The sequence below is a fragment of the Gavialis gangeticus genome, unplaced genomic scaffold, assembly GCF_001723915.1.
Source record: "Gavialis gangeticus isolate Ggan-Ray unplaced genomic scaffold, GavGan_comp1, whole genome shotgun sequence".
In the NCBI taxonomy this organism is placed as follows: Eukaryota; Metazoa; Chordata; order Crocodylia; family Gavialidae; genus Gavialis; species Gavialis gangeticus.
In genome coordinates, this window is record NW_017729029.1 from 15,102,521 (window position 1) to 15,115,079 (window position 12,559).

General features: G+C 48.5%; 1 protein-coding gene across 4 annotated transcripts in view; it reads right to left on the reverse strand.

Annotated features, from left to right (window-relative positions):
- ARHGEF6 (Rac/Cdc42 guanine nucleotide exchange factor 6) overlaps positions 1 to 8,103 on the reverse strand; it is a 65,982-nt gene extending 57,879 nt beyond the window's left edge. For all 4 annotated transcript variants that reach the window (XM_019521332.1, XM_019521330.1, XM_019521331.1 and 1 more), the window contains exons 1-2: positions 7,603 to 8,103; positions 6,326 to 6,409 (exon numbers count right to left, since the gene is read on the reverse strand). In XM_019521332.1, the coding sequence (XP_019376877.1) occupies positions 6,326 to 6,409; positions 7,603 to 7,767 (249 nt within the window). In that variant the 5' untranslated portion in view covers positions 7,768 to 8,103. The remainder of the gene's footprint in view (positions 1 to 6,325; positions 6,410 to 7,602) is intronic.
- Positions 8,104 to 12,559: the final 4,456 nt, after the last annotated feature.

The following is a 12,559-nucleotide window of genomic DNA, read 5'->3' on the forward strand; positions in this document are numbered from 1 at the left end:
GGCCGGGCCGGGCCGGGCCACCTCCGCCCTGCACGGGGGGGCGACGGCTCCGGCCCCGGGCCAGGCCCCGGCCGGGGGGCGGACGAAACCAACGGACTTGGAACCAGCTCCCGAGGGGCGGGAGGGGGCAGGCTCCATCCTTGCAGGGGTTTGAGGCTGCTCCCCCTGCCCCCACCCTTGCTCTGTGAGCGGGGGAGGCCCTGGTGAGACTCAGCCCTGCTGCTGCCTCGGGGGGGTGGCACCTGGGTGCAGGGACAAGCAGAAAGCACCCCCCAAGAAGCCAGGGACGCTGCCCAGAGACATGACAGCAAAACCGTCCCCCCCCAGTGCCCAGGATGCCTGAGCCTGGTCGGAGAGACGGTGAGCGTGGCCGTGCCTCTGGCATAATTTCTGGACCATCGCGGCCGCCAGATCAGTCTCACGCTGCAGATCCTTGGGAAACGTCCCTGCACCCTCCCAAAAGCCCTTCCAAAGCTGCACGGAGCAGCTGCATCTGGGGGCTGGGGCCCGGCAGCGCCACCCATGCAATGGCACGAGCAGCTGGCAGGACCCCGTACAGGCCTGGCTGCCCAGCGCTGGCAAAGACACAGGACGTCGGATGGAAAGCCCAAGATGAAGAGAACAAATGCGAACAAGACAACAGACTGCTGAAGCGAAAGTGTCGGCATCTTGTGTGCTCTTGAAGCGGGGACAAATCGCTGCGAAAGGGGCTGGTGAAGGATCCACAAGTTAATCAGGGAAGTGACATTTAAAAAAAATAAAATGTCCTTGCCACGTAGCAAACTCCAAGCCTCTCTGCTTTTTGTGTCCATCTGTTCAGTTAAAACACTCCTTCCTTGAAGTGTGAAACTCCCGGTACACTTCAGCGAAGCAGTTGGCTGCATTTTGGAAAGGAAGCGGATGAGAGAAGTATTGGACAGAGATCAAATATTAAGCCGGAATTCGGGCCTCCAACCTGCACACATTGATGTACGTGTTTTAAGTACGTGGATCGTCACATTCCAGTCGATGGGACTAACTTCAAAGCACGTGCATAAGCGTTTGCAGAATTGGGGCCTCAAACATCCTAGCCCAGGTTTGTAAAGTTTGCCCAAGCATCCCCGTGGCACATTTTACAAACCACTAGGTATCTCCAAGGCTGGATTCCTGCTTTCGCCCCGGCACAGCCCGTTCTGCTCCTGCACCTCCGTCCAAACTTGCAGACGGCTCCGGCAGTGGCAGGTTCAGGTGTCCTGCCATCCTGCAGAGCAGAGCTGGGGGAAATGCTGCACATTTAGATGACATTTTGAAAGCTGGAAAAAGGCTGGGGAGCGTTGCAATGCACTTTTTTGACCGCGTCTAGACCGGGCCTGTTTCGAAGCCAGGTTGATTCTCCTGTCTGTGCTTCGAGGTCGCCGCGTGTGCAAGGCGTTGCAGGATCTGAAGCTGTGCGGAAGTTAAGGAAGAGGAAGTCAAGGCTCGACCCTTTGCTCTCCGAGGGGGGCTCTGCACAGTCGCACTCAGGGGCTGGGGTGGGCTGGTGCTGCTCAGCTTGTCCTAGCAGAGGGCTCACAGCTTTCCCTTCTTTCCCTCCATGCTTTTCAGGGGGAGGCTGTGAAAGCGGATGTGAAAGGGCAACCTTGGCCACTTCAGCTCCTTTCCCCATCTCCTGAGACACGTGTCCTGTGACTGTGCAGAGCTCATCCACATAGGAAATAACCTTCAATCCTTCTTGTGTCCTCTACGTATTCCCTGGCGGGTGGGATTCAGGGTTGTAACAGAGCTGGGACTGACGGCGTTGCCTGACCAAGCAAGCACTGGTTGGCATACATATGCGCTGAGCTCCCGAGCTGCAGATCTCCGCTTGAAACGTGCTTCTTTTTCTATTGGATTTATATGCCACCCTCTTTTTACAAAGACTCAGGGTGGCTTACAGAAGAGAGCAAAATAACTTGTAACAATCAGGAAACGAGAAAAAAAAACAGGAAAAATAAAATAACTTAGAAAAGCCAATAGAGTAGTGAAATAAGCTAAACGCCTCTAAACAATATCCAAGCTCAGCCTGGCCTGTTAAATACCTGCCCAAGTCGGACGAAGCTCTTGCAGCGCTTCTGGAAGATGTCTGGGCTTGGGCTGTGGCACGTCTCGAGGAGGAGGGCGCAAAGTCTCTCCCCAGATCGGGACAGATCGTCCTTGTCTGCTTTGCTGCCGGATCCAAGATGCTTTGGACAGTAACGGGGGGCAAACAGGTCTATGTCTGCAAACTCACGTAGGTGCAAGAGGTCAGCGTCCACCCCTGCTTTCTTGACTGCCCATTTTTGCTGCCTGTCAAGTCTCTACTTAGTCGGCTGACCGAGTTTTCCTTTCCAGCTGGGTGAGGCGCTAGGGAAACCCTTGCTTTTGGGTGCATTACTGATGAAGTGCCTTTATAGCCAACTGAAGCCTCAACACAGCAGAAAAGCCTGGCCTTCCCGAGCGCTGAGAACTGTTCCCATGAAAAAGCATAATGGACTTTTTTTTGTATTTATGGATGCTCCAGACCTCTCAAAGAGGGAACACACAATGAAAGTCCTCGAGAGTCTCCTGCAGTGCCAGTTTATAGCGTTCACGTCCAAAATCAACCTTTCTTGATAAAGACGATGCACTTCCTTAGATGCACACCCAGCGCAGCCTCTCTCTGCTATGGGGAAACATCGCCAGTAGCAATCCTCACCTCTGGTTTCCTTTGGCACTTCCTCTACTGCTGCCGCTCGCAACAGGAACTACATTTCTGATCTGTGAGACATGGACCTGAATAGGGAAGGACAAGAGGGCAGGGAGAGGTAGGAGCCCAGACTGCATTTTGCAGCCAGAATGCTCTAGTTCGATGTTACATTTCGTAGTGGATGTTATGGCCACGTGCTGATTGCGTGAGAGAGTTTACTTAGTCTCTGACGGCACATCCTATGTTGGGTATCGAGTGGGAGTTTTCCCTGTTGGCAGAGGTGGGAGTTTTACCATCGATTTGTGGCTGACTTGCATACAGAATTGTAAAGCATCCTCTGGAGCAGCAGCACCTACTTCAATATTTTCATTTGGTGACAAGCCCATTTCTTCTTCTGGCTCCAAGCGCCGTCTTCCTCCCAAGGCACACACTCATCTTCCTCGTAGCAAGAGACACTTGCCCTGAAGTCTCATGCCCTGAAACCACGAGAAGTGGCTGGATCCCAGCATGCGCAGACTGGGCAAGCTTTCTCCCGTCTCGGGGAGAAGATGCTGTATCCTTTCGAGGCTGCTTGGCTGGCGGCTGAGATGACCAGGTAGCTAGGAGTGGGAGTTGCAGTCACTGTACATTCCTGTCCTGTTCTGGGCAGTGTACAGCAAGGAGGTCTGCCTGCTAGAAGTGAAATCTAAAGAAGGAAGCCTATCCAGGTCCTGTTCGTCTTTGGACTGTGGATGCAATCTGGAAGCTAATATAAAAACCAGAGGACTTGGCAAGTATAACATAGCAAAAGGTGCAACAACTTCACTAAGTGCACCAAAGAGTGTTTCCAAGGGAGAAAAGTCTCTAGAGAAAACGGAGACAGTCCATCTGATCTCTAACGTTTCAGGAGCAGAGCTCCAAGGAGGATAATGAGAGGGAGCACGCTTTCTTTAGATACTGAAGCTTGCATAGCTGGGCTGTGATCCAACTGTGGATCTGCGAGATACTATTTCACCTGCAGCAGCAACTTGTAGCTGAGCTAATCGGTGATGAAGAAAGAAACACTTGCCAGGTCTGATGCAATCCACGGGTCTGTTAGGTGATCGGGATTGACCCTGACCGGTACTCCATCCATACCCACAGGCATCCAGTGGATGTTCTCAGGCCTACTGCAAAATCCGGCTTTAGGCTTCTTTTTGCTGTCAAATTCGAAGTGTTTGGAGGCAAACATGAGGCAGGCGTGGAGCTTGGTCCCAAAGCCAGGATCGGAGGTTTCTGCAGGGTGCTCTTCCTTCAAGCTAGCCGTACTGGAGCAGACAGCACCCTTTATTTTGGGCTCTGGTTCTTTGAGACACCAGACCCAAGAAGCTTCACTGCCCAGGCTGCTTGCGGTCTGCTCTTTGAGCTCACCTACCCCTGGGAACAACGCGGTGCAAACAGACCACCTCCAAACGAGAATGCCAAGCAGCCAAGACATTGGGAAGACCCCTGGCACAACGTGTGCTGCTTAAAACGGGGTCTTGGCTTGCGGTCTGCCATGATCCTTTCTATCCTGATGCTGCTGACTGTCCCAATCGCGTATGGCACTGTGATTCTTGAGTCACTGCTATGGATGACAGGGATAAAAAGTGTAAACCGAGAGGGTGCCGTGGCCCTGTGGCACCGTGCCCTCTGCACACTGCATTGCGTGGACTTGCCAGCGGCGCACAGGTAGCCCCATCAAAAGAACTGCATCGGCCAGTGCCTCCCCATGGGTGAAAGCCCGCGGAGGACGCTCAAGAAGCCAAGTTCCTGTTTTCGGAAAATGTGACAGTGCGACTGCTGGTAACGGAGCACACGAAAACCAGGAAGCGATCCTTTGCATTTCTACTAGCGCAATGTTTTCTGACCAAAGCACAAGGCAGGGCGCTGGAGCAACCTGGGGGGCAGCATACCGTGGGCCCCTCTATATCTAGTGGACACACTGTGGAGACTCAGGCTTTTAGCCCCGGAGAGCCCTCCGCTTTCTGGTGCGACCGCCATGCGAGGGGCTTTCATACTGGCTCTATGAAAGGAATGAAAAGTTTCATCTTTCAAGGATCAAAGGCTGGATAAATTATACATGTGACGTGCAGAACATGGAGGATTCTGTAACGACGAGAAAGAGCAGCTGGGGACAGCAAAAGGCCTGGTGTGAGGTTGGATTTCAGTGTTACCAAACCCTCTCAAAATCACGAGTTGCTTTCAAAAACCTCATGATTTTTCAGGCCAACAACACACTCTGGGTTCTTTCCCCTTGCTTTATGGATGCTTTTGAGCCTGCAGCATTCATATATTATTCAAGCTCTTTTCTCCCACATGCTAAAACTCTCATTTGTATTTTTTTAAATGAGAGCTGAAACACCCAGGTCATCACACGACTCCAGGAGCTGGGGATTTCAAAGAAAATGTCAACAGTCACAAGAATCAGGATAAAAAAAATCAGAACTGGCAAACGCTGCCTCCACGCCCTGATCAGGTTTCTTTTGGCTTCAACGAGCAACTATATTTTCTCTGAAAACGAAGCTGTTGCAGCCGGCAGCAGGTTTCCAGCACCAGATTGCTGGGAAACAACAGGTTGAGGAGACAGTTTTGGAAATAACAGAGCTGTGTGCTAGTCAGCTGAGGAAGGGCTTTGAAAAGCAAGCAACTCTCCTTACACAATGTAAAGCTTCAGGTGAAAAGCAGCAGCACTGGCTGGCTCTTCTCCTTTTGCCCTGGAGTACACGATTCGTTCCCAGCAACAACTGTGGACGGTTATTGCCTGCGCAGGAACTGAGAACTGCATTTCCCCCCCCGCCAAACCAACCATTAGGAAGTCGGCGACGATTTTGAAAAATGACGGCTGCTTTCTGTGGGACGTTGCCGATGCAAAATACAACAGGGCTTTTCTTTATTAATGGCATTTTACACTAACTCAAGGGAGGCCGCGCAGCCAGAGTGAGCACATGCAGCAGAACAGCTCCTGACTCATTTTCATACCCTGCGGCAGCTCGTTGTGTAAGAGCACACGCGAACACACAGCCTGCGCCGGGGCACAGGGACTGGCCTCGCTTAGTGACAGGAAGGCTTGGGGGGATACAAAGACCTCATTCTTCTGTCCCTCCTCCCTTCCTTCTGTCCTTTGGCAGGACTCAGGCTCTGTGTAAGAGTATATGTACGAGACGCAAATGTATAAAGTTGCCCTTTGTGAAACGATCCTTTGCAAGGGAAGACACGGTATCAATCTACAACGCTCTGATTGTTATCATCCGATCCAACTAGTTAACGCGGGGTTGAAAACGGGGTGACCTCTCCCAACACTGAAAAAAATTATTCACCGGTCCAACCAGCTTACTAGCATGCACTAGGAAGACCGTCGTTATATTTTTATACATTCCTACTTCAGCATTTTGCTTCGTATCAGAGGCTTGAAGGGCAATATGTTCAACTCTGAGGCATTATATATTCCACCACTAAAACCTTGTGCAGAGCCCCTGTCCAGAATATTAAATGATCCAGGCTCTCATGCATGTTGCTAACATAAGAGATTAACAGTAACTTCGGTTTCCTGGCACCTGGCTTCATTTAGGAATAATTACAAAGCAAACAATTAGTAGAGTGGAAAAAAAAAAGAATATAATGGAGACTAGTAGGATGACTTACCTCTACTTTCAGGACTGCACAGCTTTTCAAGAACTCCTGAATGTTTCCGATGCAATCCTCTTCATTTTTGGGCTCCAGACAATACTAAAGAAGCAAAATCCCCCATGGTTACTGTAGTACCTTCAGCGCAGTCTGCATGCTGGATGTTTGACATGTGTGTGATCTACGCCAAATTAGGGAAGCTTATTTAGGGGGAGGATGGGGGTGGCAGGCAAGCTGTTGAACCAGGAAGAAAGAGCCACTGGAGGAAGTGATGCATAAATCTAAATGGTCGGCATCTTGTTTTTGAACGTCAACACATGACAGTGCCCTAAGTGACAGTGAGAAGCTAATGACCTTTAAGAGCACGCTGCCCCAAAGCACCAGGCATGCCATCAGAGGGGCACATCAGCCAGCACAAGTGCCGTTTCCGAAATAAAAGGTTCCCGTTCTGTGAGGAAGGAACATACTGTTTCTGAGCCTTTTACTGAACAGCCTTTTTTCTGTGTGGCCATTTCATTAGCTCTGATCAGGATCCTTCCTCTTTTCCCCCTTGCTTTTTGTTGCTGATTTAGGCTGCCTGTTTATGTACCCAGGAAATGGATGTACTGATTAACGAGACATTTGAGACGGATTAACTCAACGTACTGGATTGGCTGATAATGGTGGGGATGAAAAGTGCTTTTATTTCTGCTCAAGTCTGGTTTTTTTACCTGGTGGGATACAGAAAAATAACATCACCTGGCTGCTTTACATAGTTGCACAGTTGTATTTACCTAGTTGTATTTAAAGCTCAACTATTCATGGTCTGCATTATTTCCATCGTGCTTCTCAAGCAGGGTGCTGCAGCACCCTGGGGTGCCATAAGATCCTTTGGAGGGTGCCAGCGGATGCTGGACAATATTAGCACCCTTAAATGTAATAAATGGAGTTTTTTAGGAAGATCGATCAAGCTAAAATGGACTTCTGGTAGATTAAACGTTTTCACTTTTCAAACGGAAGAGCCCACATAAGGCAACCGACTCGAGCATAACTGCAAGTCACACGCACAATACTGTTGCCTGATTCTGCCCAACAGAATAATTTATCAGCCAATCAAAGATAATAATTCGGTCACAAGATAAAATACTCAAGTCCCTCTGAAACAGGCCTTCCACCCCAGAAAAGAAAAAGCCAAAATGCATGGCACCTCCCGCTAAAGTAGACCACTTTGGGTCCACCAAGACAGGTCCTGCAGCAGTGCTGCGCCGCTGCCATAGTAGGAAGTGAGCAATGGATTATACGAGCCAGGTCGTTACCTTTTCCACAGATCCTGGAAGCAGCCGATTCATCAACTTGCAAAGCACGACCCCGTCTTTCAGGGAAGTTTTCAGGAATCCCTCTGGATCACTGATGATCTTTTTGGGGGAATTCAAAACTCCTAAGGAAATAAGCCATGTCACCGCTTGCTCTTCTGGGTTCATTGCTGACAATTCTGCCTCCAGTGCCGATCTTTTGTGCAGCAGCGAGGTCTAATCTAACCCACATCCGTGATTGCCTCTTCCTGCCTCTTCTAGGGCTTGCAGAGCTAAGGCTTGACACTTTTTTTTTATTTTGCATGGAAACCCTCTGACTTCATGGCTTCAATACCAGATTAACCCCAATTAAAGAAACATGCTGTGTCTTATAGTTTCTAGTCCTTGGTGAGTTTGCTTAAATATACTGAAAGTAGATCTCCGCATTACACATTTGCAGCATGGCAAGGTGTAAAGGTTAGATCTTGCTCTAGTTACGTATTTCAACCACAGTTGCTTTTCAACTTTGAAAATGTAACAAAGATTTCTAATATAGTTTAATACTAAAACTTTCATTTTCAAAATCCTCTATCTATATATATCAGTTTAGTTGCATTGTAAGATTTTTCCTTTCCAGATCCTGTATAATTTTTTTCAAATTTGACCGTGAATAAAGGGGTACACGATGTTTTGTGGAAAAATTGTATAACAGTTAATAAAACAAAACTGCCTCATGACAGGCGTTCAAGAGGTTTCAACCAGCTTTTCAGGACACCACTATATGAACCATAAAGGCATATGGGTGTGAGATACTGCACTCAGTTCTGGATGATGATATACGGTGTAATCAGACTCTCTTATAAGCCAAGTACGGAGAGTTAGAAAGCCCGAGGCTGAATCCACGCAGTCATTGCAGGTTAGTCCAAGCTGCGGAGATTGAACTGATAAGCAGGTGAACAGACATTCACTTCTGATTCCTGAACTGCAGCCACCTGCCTGCAGTGGCCCAGGCCAGAAGCTGCAGGACACTAGAGCACGCCCCCCTGCTTGGCTGGAGCAGATGCTTGGGCCAAGGCTAGTCTGCCTACCCTCCAAGGTGGGGAGTTGAGGGGGAGGTGCAAAGCATCCTGGGATGCTGGGGGACTGTAAATTAATTTGGAACTGGGATAGAAGTTAAATGAACCGATTTAACCCAAATCAGTTCAGTCAGATGCTACATCCATCCAGGTTCATCTTAAACCGGGTTTGGCCATTTTGAAAGTGGTTTACACACACTGAATTTGTGTTGCGTTGCAGATCTGAACCGGTTTCCGATCACTTATACCGGTTTATGTGCAATTTCTGTCCTAGCCTGTACAAAAAGCCTGACAGTGTAACTGCAACTGTTATCACCCAAGACACTAATTTAGAAGCAGGCAGCTGGCCTTTCTTCAAATCTGTTCAAAACTGACCCATCTTGGCAGAGCTGAAAACCTAAATTACTTGCAGCAGCAACCTCAGACTTCCAGGTGATTGAGAAGGTATCTGGGGCAGTGAGGCTAGGAGCCAGCAAAGTTGCACAAAATAGTTGGGCCCAGGAACCCAGCTCCTTCAAATCAGTAACTCGACCCTCCAAGTTGTATGTAACCCTGCTCTTCAGGAAGCAGCCCTCTGTAAAAATAGCTTTAGGTTACAGATTGGGAGCTGCAGGCCTATAGCTGGAGATGGCTATTTTCATGTCATCACCTCTGAGGAACTATTCAGACATAGCTGGAAAATAATGGAGGACCATACACAAAAACATGGAGGCAGTTACACGAGCAGTTTTATGCCTGGAAGTTGTAGCGTACCTCCTTGGTTGGCCCCGAGAACCCAGGAGCCGATTGTCAGACTGGGATGCTTACAGCTCAAGGGTTTAAATGACAGGTATTTACATATGGATGACATCAACGCTATTTCCCTTCTCTGTCATTAGCCAGTGTTCTCAACTTCCCCCTGCGATTTAGGTGCTGCCCAAAGCCAGGACTAGGAAGCACCACTAAGAAACTTCAGGTTCCCATCCTGCAGTGACAAAGCTGCGCCTGCTTTTACATTTTTCAGGAAGGCCCGAGGTTTCCCCCGACACATCCCCCATCTGTAACTGGCCTATTACGATCATAGAAAAGGCAGGCTAGATGGGCCATCTATTCCAGCCCCCTGCTCAGGACAGCGTCATCCTTGATGAAACCATCCCAGTCAAGCATTTATCTAACCTGCTTTTGAAAATGTTCAGGGATGAAGATGTCACTGCCTCTCCGGGTGGCCTGTTTCAATGCCTGACCATGCTCAGGGTCACAAGATCCTTCCTAATCTCCAACCTGACTGTCCTCTGCTGCAGCTTAAGACCACTGCTCCTGGTCCTGTCTCCTACAGCCAGAGAACAGTTTGGTCTCTACCCTTTATAAAATCACTATTCAGGTATCTGAAGATTGCTATTAAATTCTCCAGACTAAATAAGCCTAATTTTTTCAGCCTTCCCTCATACATTTCCCAAGCCCCTAATCATTTTTGGCACAGTCTGCTGGACTCTTTCCAGTCTGTTCACACCTTACGTCAAATGTGGGTCTCAAAACTGGACACAGTACCCCAGGTGAGGCCTCCCCAGTGCTGAACACAGCAGAAGGATCACTTCCCTTGATTTGCAAGTGACCCCCCTGTTAATATAACCCAGGATGCCGTTGGGTTTTTTTGCAACAAGGGCACACCAATCTCTCATTCATCTTATTGCCATCATTCATCTTATTGTCCACCGCAACCCCCAGGTCCTTCTCTACAGTGCTGCATCCAGCTAGTCATTCCCCAGTCTGTGCTTGGTGTGAAATAACTGCGTGAGTAAGTGCAGGATTTGGCACTCTTTGCTGAATTTCATTTGATTTTGTTCCTCCAATGTATCCAGGTCCTTCTGAATCCTAGCTCTGCGCACCAGTGTTTGCAACTCCACCTAACTTGGGGTCGCCTGCAAATTTGGGAAGTGTGTATTCTATCCCATCATCCAAATTGTTGAGTGTGTTAATACCAGATGAGCTATGGAGAACCCCTTGATAACCTCCTCCTTGCCCGACATTGAGCTGTTGATGACTGCTTACTGAATACAATAATCTAATCACTTATGTATCCATCTTACAGTACTTTCAACTAGTCCATATTTCTTTAATTAATGAAAATGTCATTGAAAAGTCTTGCTAAATAAAGTCAAGGGATGTCACAACTACTGCTCTCCTTCTACCCATAAAACATGTCACCTTATCACAGAAGGAAATCAGACTGGGCGGAGGAAGAGCAGGCCAAGCCAGCCTCCAGCTCTGAATGAGCACAGCAGGAAGAGGCAGTGGGTATTAGAGGGCTGGAGAACAGTTGCCCAGCACTGCAAAGGCACCCCAACTGGGGTAGGCACAGCAGGAGACTCCCTTTTCACTGTGATCTTTCTTTAACAGAAGCCCCATTTAATTGCTTACTGCTCTTTTCACTTCCAAAGGTTATGCACCCTTGTGTTGTAGGTATTATAGCTTTTAACAGCAGCAGCCCTAGAACCAGAAGCCAAAACTGTTCCCCCTCATCCTCCCTCAAACACCCGTTGAGCACTCAGTAGGACAAGCCTTTCAGAGAACTTGAGCTTCTAAGGTGCGACAAGCTGACCTCAAATCAGCTGCTTCTGAAAATGTTTTAACCAACTGTACCCAATTAATTGGAGAAAACTTGGTTTCTGTAGCCCACTGGTACAAGTGCTGCAGCAGAAGCATGTGACGACTTTATTGGATTTGACTTAGTTCAGATTCAAAGCCAATAGATCACAACCGAGTCCATGCATTTTCCACTGTAATTTCTCACCATGTGGGGTGTCAGAATTTCAGCTTTAGGCACAAGGCGACTTCTGAAATTCAAGAGGAAGGTGGGAGGCAGTTCTTGTGATAAACAGATTGCGCTAGATTGCTCTCCTGAAGTGAGCAGAAAACAACAGATGCCGGTTGGCTTTAGAGTCATTTCAAAATCACTGGTGTGGACAAGGCAAGTCTGTTACCGCTCAGCCTATTGCGAGGGTCTCAAAGTTGGTTCCGATTTTCAAGGCTAATCCTGGCAGGTTTGGGGACCAGCCCCTTTGAAAGAGGCAAGCTTAAGGGCTGAAAAGTAGCATAAAGAAATTCTAAAGCTATGTTTGAAGGACCCCAGCAGAAAGTTTTATTTCAAGGGTGTGAACATGTGACACTTAAACTGCCCAGAATAGCACTGACTGGGATTCAGCTTGCAGCTGATAAGTAAGCACCAAAACTCTGGAGGAGTCTGGGCACCGAGGACTTGGGCTGTCTGCACTTTTCTGCTTTCTCTTCTCTCGACGAGTCTAACTTCAGTAACCCGCACATGGCTAGTTTGCAGTATGCTTGCCTGGCTTAAGTGACCACGGGGCTGGGGGGCATACTCTGTACTCAGTGGCAGCTCCTCAGTGAAGGACACGGCTAGATGCTAGGGTACCTTTAGTGAACATGGTGCAAGGGAGCCTGATTAGAAGAGCTCTGGCTGCATACTAGTGGTGGGCATAGGAGGCAGATCCTTGTTATAGATCCCATCTACACAACCACACACAACACTGACCCAGTTCAAAACAGTACTTGATTGTCCAGGTGCACTGCTGAACCATCACAGGCTGATCTAAAAGCTTGACAGGTCTGCCTCAGGTTTCAAGTTGCATTTAAACCCTTCTCGATACTGTATGCCCATGGCCCAAGCAGCTCCTTAAATTTATCTGTTTGAGGTCAGCCAAGGCCTCCCCCTAATGGCTATTTGGAAAACAGCATTCATTTATGAACAGTAACTCTCCAAAGTCAGCATACAGCAAGATGTACACATATCCAGCTATGTTTAGATCAACATAAAGAATCGCACTGGTCAGAGAGAAGGCAAAATGCTTTAGCAGAGGAATTTAAGAGGCTTTATTTTTACTGGGGGGGGGGCTGGGAAGGGGGAACAA